Genomic DNA, 18,886 nt, shown 5'->3' with positions numbered 1-18,886 from the left:
ACTCATTCTATGAAGCCAGTATTACTTTGATTCCTAAACCAGACAGAGACCCAGTAAAAAAAGAGAACTACAGGCCAATATCCCTGATGAATATGGATGCAAAAATTCTTAATAAGATACTAGCAAATCGAATTCAACAGCATATAAAAAGAATTATTCACCATGATCAAGTGGGATTCATTCCTGGGATGCAGGGCTGGTTCAACATTCGCAAATCGATCAACGTGATACATCACATTAACAAAAAAAAAGAGAAGAACCATATGATCCTGTCAATCGATGCAGAAAAGGCCTTTGACAAAATCCAGCACCCTTTCTTAATAAAAACCCTTGAGAAAATCGGGATAGAAGGAACATACTTAAAGATCATAAAGGCCATTTATGAAAAGCCCACAGCTAACATCATCCTCAACGGGGAAAAACTGAGAGCTTTTTCCCTGAGATCAGGAACACGACAGGGATGCCCACTGTCACTGCTGTTGTTTAATATAGTGCTGGAAGTTCTAGCATCAGCAATCAGACAACAAAAGGAAATCAAAGGCATCAAAATCGGCAAAGATGAAGTCAAGCTTTCGCTTTTTGCAGATGACATGATATTATACATGGAAAATCCGATAGACTCCACCAAAAGTCTGCTAGAACTGATACATGAATTCAGCAAAGTTGCAGGATACAAAATCAATGTGCAGAAATCAGTTGCATTCTTATACACTAACAATGAAGCAATAGAAAGACAAATGAAGAAACTGATCCCATTCACAATTGCACCAAGAAGCATAAAATACCTAGGAATAAATCTAACCAAAGATGTAAAAGATCTGTATGCTGAAAACTATAGAAAGCTTATGCAGGTAATTGAAGAAGATATAAAGAAATGGAAAGACATTCCGTGCTCATGGATTGGAAGAATAAATATTGTCAAAATGTCAATACTACCCAAAGCTATCTACACATTCAATGCAATCCCAATCAAAATTGCACCAGCATTCTTCTCGAAACTAGAACAAGCAATCCTAAAATTCATATGGAACCACAAAAGGCCCCAAATAGCCAAAGTAATTTTGAAGAAGAAGACCAAAGCAGGAGGCATCACAATCCCAGACTTTAGCCTCTACTACAAAGCTGTCATCATCAAGACAGCATGGTATTGGCATAAAAACAGACACATAGACCAATGGAATAGAATAGAAACCCCAGAACTAGACCCACAAACATATGGCCAACTCATCTTTGACAAAGCAGGAAAGAACATCCAATGGAAAAAAGACAGTCTCTTTAACAAATGGTGCTGGGAGAACTGGACAGCAACATGCAGAAGGTTGAAACTAGACCACTTTCTCACACCATTCACAAAAATAAACTCAAAATGGATAAAGGACCTGAATGTGAGACAGGAAACCATCAAAACCTTAGAGGAGAAAGCAGGAAAAGACCTCTCTGACCTCAGCCGTAGCAATCTCTTACTCGGCACATCCCCAAAGGCAAGGGAATTAAAAGCAAAAGCGAATTACTGGGACCTTATGAAGATAAAAAGCTTCTGCACAGCAAAGGAAACAACCAACAAAACTAAAAGGCAACCAACGGAATGGGAAAAGATATTTGCAAATGACACATCGGACAAAGGGCTAGTATCCAAAATCTATAAAGAGCTCATCAAACTCCACACCCGAAAAACAAATAACCCAGTGAAGAAATGGGCAGAAAACATGAATAGACACTTCTCTAAAGAAGACATCCGGATGGCCAACAGGCACATGAAAAGATGTTCAACATCGCTCCTTATCAGGGAAATACAAATCAAAACCACACTCGGATACCACCTCACGCCAGTCAGAGTGGCCAAAATGAAGAAATCAGGAGACTATAGATGCTGGAGAGGATGTGGAGAAACAGGAACCCTCTTGCACTGTTGGTGGGAATGCAAATTGGTGCAGCCGCTCTGGAAAGCAGTGTGGAGGTTCCTCAGAAAATTAAAAATAGACCTACCCTATGACCCAGCAATAGCACTGCTAGGAATTTATCCAAGGGATACAGGAGTACTGATGCATAGGGGCACCTGTACCCCAATGTTTATAGCGGCACTCTCAACAATAGCCAAATTATGGAAAGAGCCTAAATGTCCATCAACTGATGAATGGATAAAGAAATTGTGGTTTATATACACAATGGAATACTACGTGGCAATGAGAAAAAATGAAATATGGCCTTTTGTAGCAACATGGATGGAACTGGAGAGTGTGATGCTAAGTGAAATAAGCCATACAGAGAAAGACAGATACCATATGGTTTCACTGTTATGTGGATCCTGAGAAACGTAACAGAAACCCATGGGGGAGGGGAAGGAAAAAAAAAAAAAAAAAAAAGAGGTTAGAGTGGGAGAGAGCCAAAGCATAAGAGACTGTTAAAAACTGAGAACAAACTGAGGGTTGATGGGGGGTGGGAGGGAGGGCAGGGTGGGTGATGGGTATTGAGGAGGGCACCTTTTGGGATGAGCACTGGGTGTTGTATGGAAACCAATTTGACAGTAAATTTCATATATTAAAAAATAAAAAAAAAATTATTACATAATACCCTTCTTCATATCTTGTTACAGTCTTCAGTTTAAAATCTAGTTTGTCTGATATATGTATGGCTACTCCAGCTTTCTTTTGACTTCCAGTAGCATGATAGATGGTTCTCCATCCCTTCACTTTCAATCTGAAGGTGTTCTCAGGTCTAAAATTGGTCTCTTGTAGACAGCAAATAGATGGGTCTTGTTTGTTTTTTTTTTTATCCATTCTGATACCCTGAATCTTTTGATTGGAGAATTTAGTCCATTTACATTCAGTGTTATTATTGAAAGATATGTGTTTAGAGTCATTGTATTACCTGTAGGTTTCATGCTTGTAGTGGTGTCTCTGGTCCTTTATAGTGTTTACAATACTCACAGAGTCCCCCTTAGGTTCTCTTGTAGGGCTGATTTAGTGGTGATAAATTCCCTCAATTTTTGTTTGTTTGGGAAAATCTTTATCTCTCTTTCTATTCTGAATGACAAGCTTGCTGTATAAAGGATTCTTGGCTGTGTATTTTTCTATTCATTACATTGAAAATGTCCTGCCACTCCTTTCTGGCCTGCCAAGTTTCAGTAGATAGGCCTGTTATTTCCCTTATGTGTCTACTCCTGTAGGTTAAGGCCCATTTATTTCTGGCTGCTTTCAGAATTCTCTTTATCTTTGTATTTTGCCAGTTTCCCTATGATATGTCATGCAGAAGATCAATTCATGTTACATCTGAAGGGAGTTCTCTGTGCCTCTTGGATTTCAATGTCTGTTTCCTTCCCCAGATTGGGGAAGTTCTCAGTTATGATTTGTTCAAGCAAACCTTCAGCCCTTTTCTCTCTCTCTCTCTTCTACTTCTGTAACTCCTATGATATGGATATTGTTTCATTTCATTGAGTCACATAGTTCTCTAATTCTCCCCTTATGATCCAGAATTTTTTTCTCTCTTTTTCTTAGCTTCATCTTTTCCATATTTTTATTTTCTACTTCCTATTCTCCCCTCTGCCTCTTCAGTTCTGGCTCTCACCACCTCTAGTTTATTTTGCACCTCATTTATAGCATTTTTAATTCACCATTACTCTTTTTTAGCTCCTTGATCTCTGTAACAATAGATTCTCTGCTGTCTTCTATGCTTTTTTCAAGTCCAGCAATTAACATTACGACTATTATTCTAAATTCTTGTTCAGTTATATTTTTATATGTTTTTATATAAAACATTTGCCATTTCTTCCTGGAATTTCTTTTGAGGAGAATTCTTCCATTTCATCATTTTGGCTAGCTTTCTGTCCCTTATGTGTTTGAAAAGCTTGTTATGTGCCCTTCACCTGCGAGCACCACTATATTAAAGAGGGGTCATACACTGTCCTGGGTCTGGCCCTTTAGGAGGTTTTGTTTTTTGTTTTTTTTGTTTTTTTTTTTTTGGAAAGTGTTACTTGTTCTCTGTTTTTGTGAGTTCGGTTACTTTATCTCCCTACTCGATATTTTGAACCCTCTACTAGGTGTGCTTTCATTTGTTCCTTTAAGTAGCCCTAAAAAGGAAAACAAACAAACAAAACAACAAAAAAGAAACAGAAAACAAAAACACTCAAACACACACACACACACAACCAGAAACACCAGCTACAAGTAAACAACAGGGTGGAGGTGGTGATGATGGAAGAGGCATTATCCCATAAAGACAGAAATTACAGCGTGGGGGGGGGGGTGGGGAAGAATAAAAATTGACCAGAGAAACTATACAGCTTAATCCAGAGAGAAAGAAAGGAATATAAAAAGGTGGGGAAAAAGAAAAAGAAAGAAAGTTATCTAGACAGAGAAACTATATGGCTCAATCCAGAGAGAAAGGAGGATAAAGAAGGAGGTGTGGAACACGCATCAAGAGAATGGATTAAATATGTCTGCTTAAATAAACTAACAACCAGAGTAACCAGACTAGAGGAGGGAAGAGATAAGAAGGAGAAAAGGAAGGAAGAATATATCTATATAATAACTGTCTGAGGATTAAATCAGGCAATGCAACAGCGCTGGTCTGGAGGAGAGGCCATCTGGTTCATCAGCATCAATCCTGCTTTAGTAGATACACAGTTACCAGGTGAGGAGGGACTTGTTTTGGTGTAGGTGGGTGCTGCCTCCACTGTGGGCCCCATTGTCACTCCTTGTTGGTGATGGGGAGAAAAATGGCGACACATCAGTCTCTCCTCCATGGACAAGGCATCTCAAACCACTTTCTTCGAGCTGTCCTCACTCTGCCACAGGTGCAAACAAGGCGGTTTGTCCTGCTCTGCTGACTCCCATGCCCTGGTGCTTGGCTGGGATTCAAACTCTTGCTCTTGTGTGCCCCTGTACTGGGGAAGCACCGCCTTGCACTGCCCAATATGTGTTCCCTGGCTGGCAGGCATAGGCAGGCTTTGTCATGTCCCACAGCACCATAGGGAGGGAATCACTGTCTCCTACTGCAGACTACACCCCTGACCCAGTCACTGAGCTCCCCTCCTCCTCAGGTGCGCGATCCAGGCAGCTGGCCTCAGTCTGGAGAAAGCCCCTCAGTTAGAGATTGGCTCTTTCTCTGACCCTATCCGTGGCTTTTCTCTTGTCCAGATACAGTCCTATGTTTCCCCAGTATCTCTTTCTCTTCCTTTTGTCTCTCTGCAGAAGGGGATCCCTCCCCTCCTTTCATTTTATTTCTCCCAGTTCTCATTTTATCTCTCCCAGTTTGCAATAATGCCTGTCAGGTTGTCCCAGTGGGTCCCTGGAAGTGCTAGTCTCTTTTCTTCCAAGACTCTCAGAGTTCAAAGTCCTTTAGTTTCAACACTGCTTTGTGAGATGAGAGAACTTTGGATCCCCCTATTTCTCTGCCATGTTGGCCCCTTTTCCAATGCTGAACAACTTCTTACAAATCTGCTAGGACGTGCTTTCAAGGCAAGGCGGCCACGGTCAGGTGCAGCTGCACCTGCAGCAGGGCACTCTGCGGGTTAGCTCACAGCTCGGGATCAGTCCTTTTTTTTAAATTTTTTTAAACGTTTATTCATTTTTGAGAGACAGAGAGAGACAGAGCATAAGCGGGGAGGGGGCAGAGAGAGGGAGACACAGAATCTGAAACAGGCTCCAGGCTCTGAACTTTCAGCACAGAGCCCAACGCGGGGCTTTAACTCACAAACTGCGAGATCCCGACCTGAGCCGAAGTCGGACGCTCAACCGACTGAGCCACCCAGGTGCCCCAGGGATCAGTCCTTCTTAAAATGAACTAATAACTCAGTTTATGAGCCCTCCACTCTTGGAAAATCTCTCATCAGACTCCACAGAAAATCCTGGGTGCTGGCATATTGGTTATTTCTTTACGTAAGGCACATCAACATTACAGGTGTCTGTGGATGCAGACATCAGATAAGTGGCTGTGATACTCAGTGTTCAGCTCAGGTAGAAGCCAACCTCACCAATATTGTCTATGAAAGATACAAAGATGGAAAAGAATAGTGTAATTCTCTCTTGTTTTTTTTTTTTTGTGTTTTCAAACTATTTAACAAAATTTAAACCACATACAAAAACATAAGAAAGAAGTAAATCATTCAAAATTCCACCATCCACAGAAAAGCATTCTTAAAATAGTGGTAATCAGTATCCCACACATATTCTATTTTATATAATTGGATTATTTCTCTTTATCTATTCTTTAATGCCTAATTTCCACAGAAAAATGAGAGGTTGATAAACTTCATGTCAATCAATATAGATCTACCACCTTTTAAACACTTGCATCATATTTTATTGTATATATGTGTTCTTGTTTTTAAATTTTTTAATGTTTATTTATTTTTGAAAGAGAGAGACAGAGAGTGTGAGCAGGGAGGGGCAGAGAGAAGGGGAAGTGCAGAATCTGAAGCAGCTTCCAGGCTCTAAGCTGTCAGCACAAAGCCCAGTGCGAGGCTCAAACTCATGAGCTGTGAGATCATGACTTGTGCTGAAGTTGGTCGCTCAACTGACTGAGTCACCCAGGTGCCCCTGTATATATGTATTCTTAACTGTGGGCACACTGATCATCATTTGGATCATCTCCAAAGTTGTATTATGATAAGCAATACTTTGATGATTATCCTTGGATATTAATGTCTTTTCACATTTATGTGACTAACATTTTAAAGTAAATTTCTACAGAGAGATGAATCAAAAAGAGCATATGACAATTAACTCATATTCTCAAAAAAATGTTGTCAGCATGTAGAAACTTTTCATGTAAATGATATTTAATTTTTATTTCTTTGTTACTGGTGAGGCTAACTTCTTCACATATTTTGAACCCTTTTATTTCTTCTTTTGTGAATTTACTATCATCTTTCAGTTTTTGTTGCATTTTTTTTCTTATAGTATTTCTATGATTTTGTTTTTTTACTCATGAATCTGTGATATATGTGAAACTTATGATGTTGTAAGGAATGAGTGTGGGATCAAGTCTTAGTAACATTTCTTGAATAGGCCATTTTCTACCACACTTCTTTCAAAGGAAAGACATTTTGGTGTTTAAGAACATGGACTTTGTTGTTAGATATACTTGGGTTTGGGTCCCAAGTTGGGCTCCCTATAGGCTGTGTGACTTAAGGTAAGTTACTTTTCCTTTCTATGTTTCCATTTCTTCATGTAAAGTTGGGATGATATTAATAGCTACCTCATATAGTTGTGAGGTTAAAATTAGCAAATTCATATGAAGCACTCATCAAAATGTCCAATAACAAATGATCAGTAAGTTTATTAATTAGTAATAGTTATTTTTATCATAAGTGTCTAAATTTTCAAATATAGTTAAATCTCTGGCATAGTAATTAAAAACATGGATTCTGAAACAGAATACCAGAGTTCCAAAACCTATCTCCAACCTATCTCCAGGCAAAAGCCATGGAGTTACAGAGCAAGGGGCAGAACAAGAGCCTAGCAGGGAGTCCCCTGGAACTCTGGGATAGCCACCAGGTTGCTAGGGTTCGGCAGGGATTAAGTATGGCCTGGATGTGCTGTCACTTATCACAGTGTTCCTCCCTTTATTTTAAGGGAATCACAGCAGACATTTCTTTTTGCATTTAACTGAACATATTCATACCTGATTATAGTTCCTTTTGTTCTGGACATGGAATCCATTGATTTTCTGTCTGTTACTATAGTTTTGCATTTTCTAGAATGTATATACACAGAATGATACAATATATTTTCTTATACATCTGAATTTTTTCATTTAACAAAGTACCTTGAGATGTATTAATATTATGTATATCAGTAAATTTTAATCTTTTTTCTAAGTTTTTATTTCAATTTCAGCTGGTTAACATACAATGCAATATTAGTTTCAGGTGTAGAATTTAGTGATTCATCACTTACATACAATACCCAGTGTACTTCACAATCAGTGCCCTCCTTAATACCCATCACCTGTTTAACCCATCCCCCCAACTACCTCCCCTCTGGTAGCCATCAATTTGTTCTATATACTTGGCAGTGTGTTTCTTGATCTGCCTCTCTTTTTTTCCCCCATGTTCATTTTTTTTATTTCTTAACTTCCATATAGGAGTGAAATCATATGGTATTTGTTTTTCTCTGACTGAGTTATTTTTAAGCTTAGCATAATACTCTGTAGCTCCATCCACATCATTGCAAATGGCAAGATTTCATTCATTTTTTTATGGATGAGTAGTATTCCGATATATATTCTGATATATATATATATATATATATATATATATATATATATCTCAAGTAATTTAAAAACTTTTATTGTTACATAGAATTCTATTATCTGAAGCTACCACAATTTGTTTACCCATTCACCAGCTAATAGGTTTTCAGTTTGTTTCCTGTTATTTGGCTATTATTTATTAAACTGCTCTGAACAGGTCCACCTGGGCAACTCACTTAAGCATTGCAGTCTTGATTTTGGTTCTGGTCATGATCGCACAGTTGTGAGATTGAGCCCTGCGTTGGACTCTGTGCTGACAGTTCAGACCCAGCTTGGGATTCTCTCTCTCTCCCTCTCTCTCTACCCCTCCCCTGATCATGCTTCCTTCTCTCTCCTTAAGACAAACACACAAACAAACAAACATTTAAACTGCTCTGAACAAACAAGAACAAATTTTTATCAGTGATTTAGGCAAACTGATCTTTTTTTTGTTAATGTTTATTTATTTTTGAGAGAGAGAGAGTGCAGGGCAGGGACAGAGAGAGAAAGAGAGAGAGAGAGACATCTGGAGTGGGCTCTGTGATGACAGCAGAGAGCCCAATGTAGGGCTTAAACTCACAAACTATGAGATCATGACCTGGGATGAAGTTGGACTCTTAACCAACTGAGCCACCCAGATGCCCCTAGGCAATTTGATCTTGATGCAGTTTTCTTTATGATTTTTTTTTTCCTTAGAGGTTATTAAACATCTTGAATCTGAGGTAAACACCTTATGCCAAATATGAAATATTTTCCCATTATTTCTTCAAGTAAAATATTTTTCTGTTTCCCTTCTTCTGGGACTCCAATTACACATATACTGGACCACTTGGTATTGTCCCAAAGGATACTAATGCTTTGTTCAGTTGTTTTTTTTTTTTTTTCTGTGTCCTTCATTTTGGAAAATTTCTCTTGCTATTCAGGTTCACTGGTATATTCTGTAGTGTTGTTCATTTACCCAGTGTATTTTTAATTTCATATATTGTATTTTTATTGCTGGACATTACATTTAGATTTATTCAAAATTTTATTTTATCTCTTTATCATGCTCATGTTTTCCTCAACCATCTTGACTACATGGAGTATAACTGTATTAGCTATTTTAACATCCTTTTCTGCTAGCTCCTTTATCTATGTCACATGTAAGTATATTTCTACTGATTAGATGTTCTCCTGGTTATTCATCATACTTTCCTTATTCTTGTATGGCTGGTAATTTTTTATTGTATGCTGGACATTGTCAATTTCATGTTGTTTGCTGGATTTGCTGTAATTCTTTAGATATTTTTGGATTTTGTTATGGGATACCACTATGTTACTTGGGATTAATTCAATCCTTTCAAGGATTGTTTATAAGCTTTGTTAGAGGAAGTATATATTGCAATATCTTTATTAGGACTTTACCAGGTTCTCCAGGCATTAAGAGACTGTCTTCCCACACTGGTTGGTGAAATGTGAACTATTCCTAGCCCTATGCAAACCCGAGGATTTTTTTTTCCTACCTAATCCTTTTTAGTGGTTCTTTCCATGGCCTTGGTAGTTTTTGCATATATATTCCCAGTTCAGAACTCAGTCAAAGACCCATGGGATCATTTCTGTAGCTCTCTGGAACACACTGTTGCAGATTTCTCTTCAGTACTTTGTTCTATAAAGTATTTGCCTTAGTACAATTTAGCTGCCTTGGTCCTCCTGAATTTGGATCTCTATCTCTTCAACTTAGCAAGGATACTGGGCTCTATTTGTATTGCTCTCACTGTGCTATACCCTGGAAACTGATTTTAGCCAGTAAGCTCATGCAGTCATAGGGCTTATCTTTTTGGCTTCCCTTATCTCAAGGATCACATCCTGTGCTGCTTTCTGTCCAAATCTGAAAAACACTGAAATATTTTTGTCTGGTCTGGTTTTCTAGATTTTTAAGGCAAGAGGGTAAGTCTGTTCCATTACATGTTACGTCTTGTTGGATAAAGTCCTCTATTTAGATTTTAAGATTATGGAAACTAATTTTTATTTTACTTAAATGCCCAAATTTACTGAAGGATATGTATGAAAAACTGAATAATATATTTTTTGCTATAGTAGAGATAATTAAGAGTGCTGTATTAATTTATAAGAAGTTTTCAGAAATTGGAAAAAAAATATATAAATATAAGAACCAGGCAAAAAGCCTGAATTTTTCTAGAATGTTAAGTAATAACGTTAAATAAAAGTTGTATGATCAGCATACTCAATATAATATATATAATGCAATATAATATAATTTGTTAGTTATGATTTTGATGCTTCAGGTACTAATGTATTTTTATCCAGAAAAACAAATACCGTAGATCTTTTATTGTATTTAAATTTTTTCTTGCAGGTATTAGTAGCATAGTGAGAGAAACTATGTCCTAGATTCATTATAGGTGTTCTACTCTAATATTTTCCCACCAATACAAAGGCATCTGGCACATTTTCTATTACAGATTATTTCCATTTCTTATTTCTTAAGATCATTATAGCGTTTTATTCCTTCTATCTATCTTTTCCTCCTGAATACAACCTGAATAAGCTAAAAATCTACTTTCTTTTCTGCAACCAAATACATGAGTTTTACTTTTGAGACATCACCAGATGATATAATCTGTTCTAGAAGTTATGGTTTTAAATATTTTTATTATCCTTGCTTATATCTTGGTGTAACTACTTTTTAATTTATTTTTTCTTCTAATGTTTATTTTTGAGAGTGAGAGACAGACAGAGTGTGAGTAGGGGAGGGGCAGAGAGAGAGGGAGACACAGAATCTGAAGGAGGCTCCAGGCTCTGAGCTGTCAGTACAGAGCCCTATGCAGGGCTTGAACTCACAACCATGAGATCATGACTTGAGCCAAAGTTGGATGGTTAACCAGGTACCCTATTACTTTTTAATTTCTATGTGCAGGATAGTTCTTTCAAAATTGAAAGTGTGACAGGTTGTATACACATTTCTTTTAGGTTTAGGTTTCAATACTAATACTCCAAATAAAATACCAAGCTGTCATTTAGAACATGGACTCCCTTTCCTCACCCAGTGACACCCAGGCAGGCACAATAGCAACAGCTTCCAATCACAGGGGCCACTTTGGGGAGTCTCTCTCTCTTTGCAGTCCTGAGACACTCCTCTTCTGTTCAAGGACACCAAAGACACCAAGGCATGCAGGAATATAATCACAACAGGGGACAGAGGGAAAGATCCAAGAACCTGAGAATAAAAGATTTAACCCAATATTAACAGCAGAGAGCAAATAAGTTAAATAACAAAAACAAAACCAAATAAAACACAGAAACTCAGGGGCCTGTGGGAAACAAGTAATAAAAAACATCTAACATTTATATCATTTGGAGTCCCAGAAGGAGAGGAAAAATAAAGTTGGACTGTTGGGGAACCTGGTGGCTCAGTTAGATAAGTGTCTGACTCTTTGTTTTGGCTCAGGTCATTATCTCATGGTTTATGAGATCAAGCCCTGCATGGGGTTCTGTCCTGACAGTGCAGAGCCTGCTTGGGATACTCTCTCTCCCTCTCTCTCTGCCTCTCCCCTGCTTGTGCTCTCTCTCTCTCTCAAAATAAATAAACTTGAAAAAGAAAGTTGGGTTGAAAGAGTTTTTGAAACAATAATGTTTATACAATCCAAGGAATATACTCCACAAGTTAAGGGCTCAGTCTCACATGATTGTCCTCCACTCACCCCATTTCAGATGCCAGTCCCAGGATGTCACTTGTTCTTCTGATTGGCTATAAATCAGAATTCTTCATGACTTTCTCCTATGCTTGTTAATTTGCTAGAACTACTCACAGAACTTCAGGAAACACTTAGGTTTACCAGTTTATTATAAAGGATACACTTCAAAAACAGCCAGGTGGAAAAGATGCATAGGGCTAGATATGGGGAAGGAGGCTCAAGCTTCCATGCTTTTTCTGAGGCTACCACCCTTCCAGCACCTCGATGTGTTCATCAATGTGGAAGCTCTCTGAACCCCTTCAGTTAAGGTTTCTATGCAGGCTTCATTATATGGGCATGGTTGATTAAATCATTGGATATTGGTAGTTAAGTCAACCTTTGCCTCCTCCCCTACCTTTTCCTCAGAGGTTAGAGTTGGGTGGGTGGGTGGGTTCTGAAATTCCCAACTCTCTAATCAGATGGTTTGGTCTGCTGGTAACCAGTTCCTCATCCTTAGGGGCTTTCCAAAAGTTGCTTCATTAACATAAATTCAGACATGTTTGAAAAAGGCTTGCTATGAGTAACAAAAATTGCTCTTCTTATCTTTTTCACTCAGGAAATTCTAACTGTTTAGGAGTTTTGTGGCAGGAACTGGGAATGAAGACCAAACATATTTTTCTCATTATATCATATAATATCACACATCTGTAAATTCTATATCTGGCAAAAGTATGTTTTAGGAGAAAATTAAGATAGTAATGTTATAGAAAATGAAGACAGGATCCAAGTAATTCACAAAATCCAACACCATTCATAATAAATACTCTGGGCAAATTAGGAATAGAGAGAACTACTTCAACTTGATAAACAACATATACACAAACCCCACATCTAACATCATTTTTAATGGTGAAAGACTGGACATTTTTTGCCCAAGTCTGGGAACAAAGTACGATTCAACATAGTACTAGAAATTCTAGCTGCCACAATAAGATAAGAAAAAGAAATAAAAGACATACAGATTGGAAAGAAAGAAATAAAACTTTCTGTATTTGCAGATGGCATGATTGCGTCTGCAGAAGATCCCAATGAATTGGATTTTCAATTCCTCAAACTGCCTGTTAGAATTAGTAAGTGAGTTTACCAAGGTCAAAGAATCCAACATCAATACAAGAAACCTAATAGAATGTCTAGATGCTAAGAATAAACATGTTGAAACCAAAGTTAAAAATATAATACCGTTTAAAATCACTCAAAATAAGTTGCTACACTGAGGTATAAACCTGACAAAAGATGCAGAGGATCTGTGTGTAAAAAAAAAAAAAAAAAAAAAAATCACAAAATTCTTACTTAAAAAAGCGAAAGAAGACCAAAAGAAATGGAGACACATACCACGTTCAAGGATTTGAAGGCTAAACATTGTAAAGATGCCAAATCTCCATAACTGGATCTGTAGGTCGATTGCAATTCCTATCTGTGTTTAGCATGGCTTTTTGTAGAAATAGACAAGCTTTTCCTACATTTTATATGGAAAGGCACAAGCCTTAGAATAGTTATGTAAGGGATGAATCACGGGAATCTACTCCCAAAGCCCAAAACACACTGTATACACTGTATGTTAGCTAACTTGTCAATAAATGATATAAAAAATAAATTAATGTAGCTTAAAAAAGATCTTGGCAAAGAAGAATAAAGGTTTGTAGCTGTTAAAACCACATTTATAAAACAGGATATCTTCAAAGAAGTTGAATATCATGCTTCTGTGTAAGATGTAGGAAGTCCCAAGAGTCCATTGCTTCCAACCTAAGAATGAGAAAAAATGGATAATCTACAAAGTTGCTGACAAATTATACCTTGTAAAGAGTGAGACAAGAGAGGAAAACCCATAATAGTCTCTGAAAACTATAGTCTGATTTCAACCTAATGCCACAGGCTTTGTTCTTTCAAATGGCAGAGAAAAAGCAACGGCTTCAAAGAGAAAACTCAGAAGACTTCTCTTCATTACAGGAACTTCAAATCTGGCAGGTTTCAAATTGGGTTAATCAACTCAAACTTTTGCCACTTCCTGTGTTTCTCATCTCAATACATGTCACCACCACCTACCCTTAGGCTGTCACCTGTCACTTAGGCTGACACACAGTGTCAACCCAGACTCCTCTATGTATCATCTGCCTCATTCAATCACTTAATAAAACCTACCAGTTTTACTTCCCCAAATTTTCTTAAATCAACTCCATCCTCTTGCTTACCACCATGAGAACATCCCCAGCTCTTATCCTGTGATCACCAGGTCTATGTGGGTGACTTGTCTGTTTCCCATCTAGCCTACATCTTGCAATCACCTAATCTCAAGAAAATTAATATCTGACTTAGTTTCTGAGAAGAGATTGAGCTGCTTAGCATTTGCTTCCACTGCCCTTCCTGGCCTGCTTCCTCCCAATCTGATCTCTCCAGCCCTGTCTCCTGCTGGTTTGTAACCAAGGAATTCCAAGCTGTAGTTCTTGCATATCCTATGTAGACACTTTCAAGCTGACCCAATGGTAGGAACAGCACTCCCTTCTTTGCTCTGATAATACTCTCATTTTACAGATTCGGTTTGGTTAAACTATACTCCAGCGTAGCTGGTGTCCCTCACCTAGACAAGTACCCGGGGGAACCTGTATTTTGGCATTTGCCCATCATTTTGAAACTATTCCTCTGTGCTCACACCCCACCCATTGCTCTGAACGCGCTGTCTGCAGCCACAGGGACACTCACCACAGTCCCTGAGCCCGTGGAACACGCGTAGGCTAACTTGTCCTCTTTTCCTCCCACTTACCTCTGCCTTTCCGTCCCGTCAGTCTGGTGACGCACAGTATAGGAAAACCAAGGTCATAGCGATAACTCAAGACCCTCCCACGTTACTTGCACAGGCTGAAAGGCATCTGCTCCCACAGGCAGTTCGGACTCACTGGGTCCGATGCGGAGCTCTGCCCTTCCCGCCACCCAGAGCCTGAGACTTACTGGGCACTGCCTGGAAGGCTCCCTGGCCCCGGTGCGCGGCGTCTGGGTCCGCGGAGATGCGGCGGGAGCAGCGCTGGACTAGGCTCTTGAGCGGCGCGTGATGGGCTCCCTGCAGCGCTTCAGGTGACCTTCGGCACCATTGCCCTGGCCAGCCCACAGTCCCGCCTGCCGTTCCAGGCGCCGGGGATTTTGCGCCCAGCTCGCCTGCCGGATGCCCTGAGCGCACAACCCAGGAGGCCTCCTGGACCTCCCTCTTCGTTCTGTTAGTCAGCCAGTCATCCACAGGCATTTATTTCGCTGGGCACTGGGGGCAATACGTGGAGCAAGGGCCCCTTTGGACTGGGACGCCCCCGTGGGTCCTCCTATCTGCTTGAGCCTCTCCTCATCGACTCCTCTTTCATACCTTCTCTCTTCCAGTTCTTTCTTCTGCCCACACCTTAGATAAGCCAGTCCTGGTGAGAGTCTATCCATTGCCCAAGAGAGAAAAGAATCAGCGTGTGGATGGTGACATAGTGCTCCAGTGATCAGGCCCTGCAGCCTTTCTGAACTTGGTGGATGGAGTGCTTCCCCCTGTCCCTGATCTTTTCCTTACCCTTCCTCCCTTACTTTTCTTCCAGCTTTTCCCAGGATCCCCTTGCCCAGGTGCCATGCCTGTCCTGTCCTGTTCCTGGCTGCAGGCTTCTAGGACTCAGTCTATCCTCAGCTTTCTAGATGTACTGAGATGGGCTCTGGGACAGCCCTGGTGGTGCAGGGGACCTCAGTGGACTCAGATAAAGCCCCAGCCTCCCTGCACATTAGGCTAACCTCAGAGACCTGCCTTTATGTGAGCATCTGTGGCTTTTTCCTCTAACTTGCCTCTAGAGTGGCATTTTGGTCCTTACAGCTTGATGAGTCCAGTGTTTTCCCCTTTTCATTGTCATTTTTTCTCTTTCAGCCTGTGTTTCTCCTGGAAAAGAATCGTGTGCATCTTTTTCCTGCCAGTTATCTTATCAGGTTTTGCTCCTCGAGTGAAAGACAAAGAGGATCTTATATTTGCAAATGCACAGCTACAGCCAGCCCAGTACAGGTTTGCCTGAGTGGGGAGGGAGGGGAGCCTTTTCTCCTTTTTTGGAGAGAATTATATCAGAAGCATGCCCACAGCAACTCCTGCTACAAGAACTTCCTTCTCTGGCAAGGCTATGGCAGCCTCTCCTCTCTTTCTCTGTCTCTCAGCATGTTTAATTGGTCTCACCTGACCCCCCTCAAGCTGATGGACAGATCTGTGGGACTTCAGACTGAAAGCAGAGTTGGAAGTAAGCCGTACTTCACCCTCGGGGGTCACAAGTTCCTGATTTTCGGGGGCTCCATCCACTATTTCCGGGTGCCCAGGGAGTACTGGAGGGACCGCTTGCTGAAGCTGAAGGCCTGTGGCTTCAACACCCTTACCACGTGAGTGCTGGTCCCCTAGCTCTCTGTGACCTTTCTACCCCACAGGGACTCCTGATGTCTGCATCCAGGCTCCGAGCCTCTGGTTTTGGGATTGCCTGTCTGAGAATTTACCTTCTGATAGTCATTTCTAGCATGTGCCCTTTAAGTGTCACATCTCACAGTTTGCTGTGGTCACAGCCTTGGATAAGGGTTAATGAGAGAAACAGAAGGAATAAGTGATTTCCACAGTAATGTCTCTAATAGGAGAGTCACTGGGTCCGTTAGGAGCACTCAGCTTAATGACAAATGCTTACAGTATATTTACAGATAAATATGTGGTATTTTAAAAACAATTTTTATGCAATTAAAGTGAGCTTGTAAAGGAATAATAGCATGAATAAAATGAACATGTAAGGAAATACCAGTATCACTCAAGTGAAGTTTAATGTCATTAATAATTAAAAGCATAGAGATTCAGAAAGACCTGTCTTCAGTCCCAGCTCTGCCTCAAACCATTGCCTCCCAGAGCCCTGATGTCCTCTTCATCCATAAGTAAACAAAATAAAAATTGCTTCAAGTTTGTCTTGATGATTAAATGAGATAAAACGCTTACCTTACGTATGTGAAAAATGCCTATCACAATGCCTGTACTCATTATGATGGCAAAAAGAAATACAAACCTAGTTTAGTCAATCAGAAGAATTTAAACATAAATGTAAAATGATTAAATGTACATTTAACATGATAAATTTAGCGTGATCTTTAACATGATTAGGTGTATAGTGACAAAACGTAACATGTATTTAGGGTGTATTGATGGCTGGGCATTTGTAATCATTTTCACAAAATCATTTAATCCTCCAACTAGCTGTCCTGTGGACTGGATAGTGTCATTCTTACTGTGTGGGGGACAATAACAGAAGAATAGAGGGCTTAACTAGCTTGCTCAGGGTGAGTCTCCTCCCACAATCGCCTCAAGGTGTGACCATGCAGTTGTGAATGAGGATGTCACCAAAGTCATACCTAGGCATAGACTCCTGCCTGTGCACAGATGGCCAGTCACATAAAAACTAGCCCAAAATAAAAATCACATTTGAATTAGGAACAGTGGAGATCCTTTCATAACAGACCTATTTACAGAAAAGTCTTGAGATTCAAAAAATTGGGAGTCAAGAAAGGTGTGTTGAAGGGTGAGCCAAAAGAAACAATTCCGTGGAAGGCAGAACTGTGACAGGTGTATGGGAATGGTGTTTCTGAAGTCAGAGAAAAGGCGGGAACGCCCACCCTTAGTGTAAGGATACCACCTTTGATAGAGGATGGAAATTCTGACTTAAATATATCTACGCTATAAAGTAAGTCAACCAGTTTTAGTTATTCAGAGAACATGTATATAGTATTTACACTCAGTTGGGCATGTTCTAAACCCTGGAAGATATTAACTCACTTCATCACTATAGCAATACTATGTGGTGAATAGTATTATCACTATCTTTTGTAGGTGAGAAAACTCAGGCAGAGAGAGGTTAAGGCACTTTCTTGAAGACACAGTGTTAGTAATTGTGGAGCTATGCTTTGAGTTCAGCCCAGCACCTGGTTCCAGCTGCTAAGCAATTCAACTGTCTTTCATAATTGTGGACTTTACTTGGGGACCCTGCTTGTAAACTCTTGTAAAGTCTAAGTCCCCTTTACAGGGCATTTTATCATTTTATGATGCAGAATGTATTTTTCTGTTTTTTGATGAGACGTTTGGTTTGTCACCAGCGATTAGAAGGGTCTATTGTCTTCATGGTCAAGCTGTGGGGTTTTATTAGTTAACATCAGGAAAAAGTAAAGGCAGTTCTGAAAGGCTTAAAATTAAATTATATGAAGGGAAAGAGCAGAAAAGTGTTAGCAAAATGCTATGGGCTATGTAATTTAATGTTTTACATCTGTAGCTATATTAATTATGTTAATTCCATAATAGTTGAGTTCCCTTCCCTTTCTGGGTTAATTCTACATTGGTTGTTACAAAGTATACTTACGATGCATTGATTTTTTTAAAAAGAAAGAACCACCAGATGTCCTCACACCCCTACACCACTGACCAGATATATAGCAGGACCATAGTAATACAAAAACTGCACTGGAGATCACAGAAGCCCCTTTCCTCCTGAATGTCCCTCCACCGCCCTCTTGTGGCAAAGCTAAAGGTGGTACTCAGTATAAAGGAGAAAACGCTTCAAGGGCTGGCTCCATTATTGCAAAGCTGATACTAAAGAGTGAATATGAAGCTGGGAGGCACTAAATTAATAATTGGCTTATCTAATATACAAAGGATTTAATAATAAATAATCGAGTTTTATTTAGAGGCTTTTCTGCATCTATTGAAGAAATTATATGGTTTTTCTTCACTCATCTATTGAAATAGTAAATTATATGGACATCTTTTTCTGATATTCAACCAATCCACGGCTCTGCAATAGGTTCTATTTGATTAGGAGACATGAACATGTGAATGTGCAAACACACACACACACACACATAGATTGCTAGACTTGACATATTCATGTTTTATTTCAGATATGTGTGTT

The 18,886-nt window shown here is 39.5% G+C and overlaps 1 protein-coding gene across 1 annotated transcript in view; it reads left to right on the top strand.

Moving 5' to 3' along the window:
* The first annotated feature begins 15,630 nt into the window (after positions 1-15,630).
* Positions 15,631-18,886, top strand: part of LOC109250319 (beta-galactosidase-1-like protein 3) — a 58,277-nt gene continuing 55,021 nt past the window's right edge. The window contains exons 1-3 of the mRNA XM_019421328.2: positions 15,631-15,707; positions 15,844-15,975; positions 16,122-16,337. Coding sequence (XP_019276873.1) covers positions 15,631-15,707; positions 15,844-15,975; positions 16,122-16,337 — 425 coding nt within the window. The remainder of the gene's footprint in view (positions 15,708-15,843; positions 15,976-16,121; positions 16,338-18,886) is intronic.

The sequence above is a fragment of the Panthera pardus genome, unplaced genomic scaffold, assembly GCF_024362965.1.
Source record: "Panthera pardus isolate Hobbes unplaced genomic scaffold, ASM2436296v1 HiC_scaffold_12, whole genome shotgun sequence".
NCBI lineage: Eukaryota > Metazoa > Chordata > Mammalia > Carnivora > Felidae > Panthera > Panthera pardus.
The sequence above is the reverse complement of the archived record's forward strand: the minus strand, read 5'-3'. Positions and strand labels throughout refer to the sequence as shown.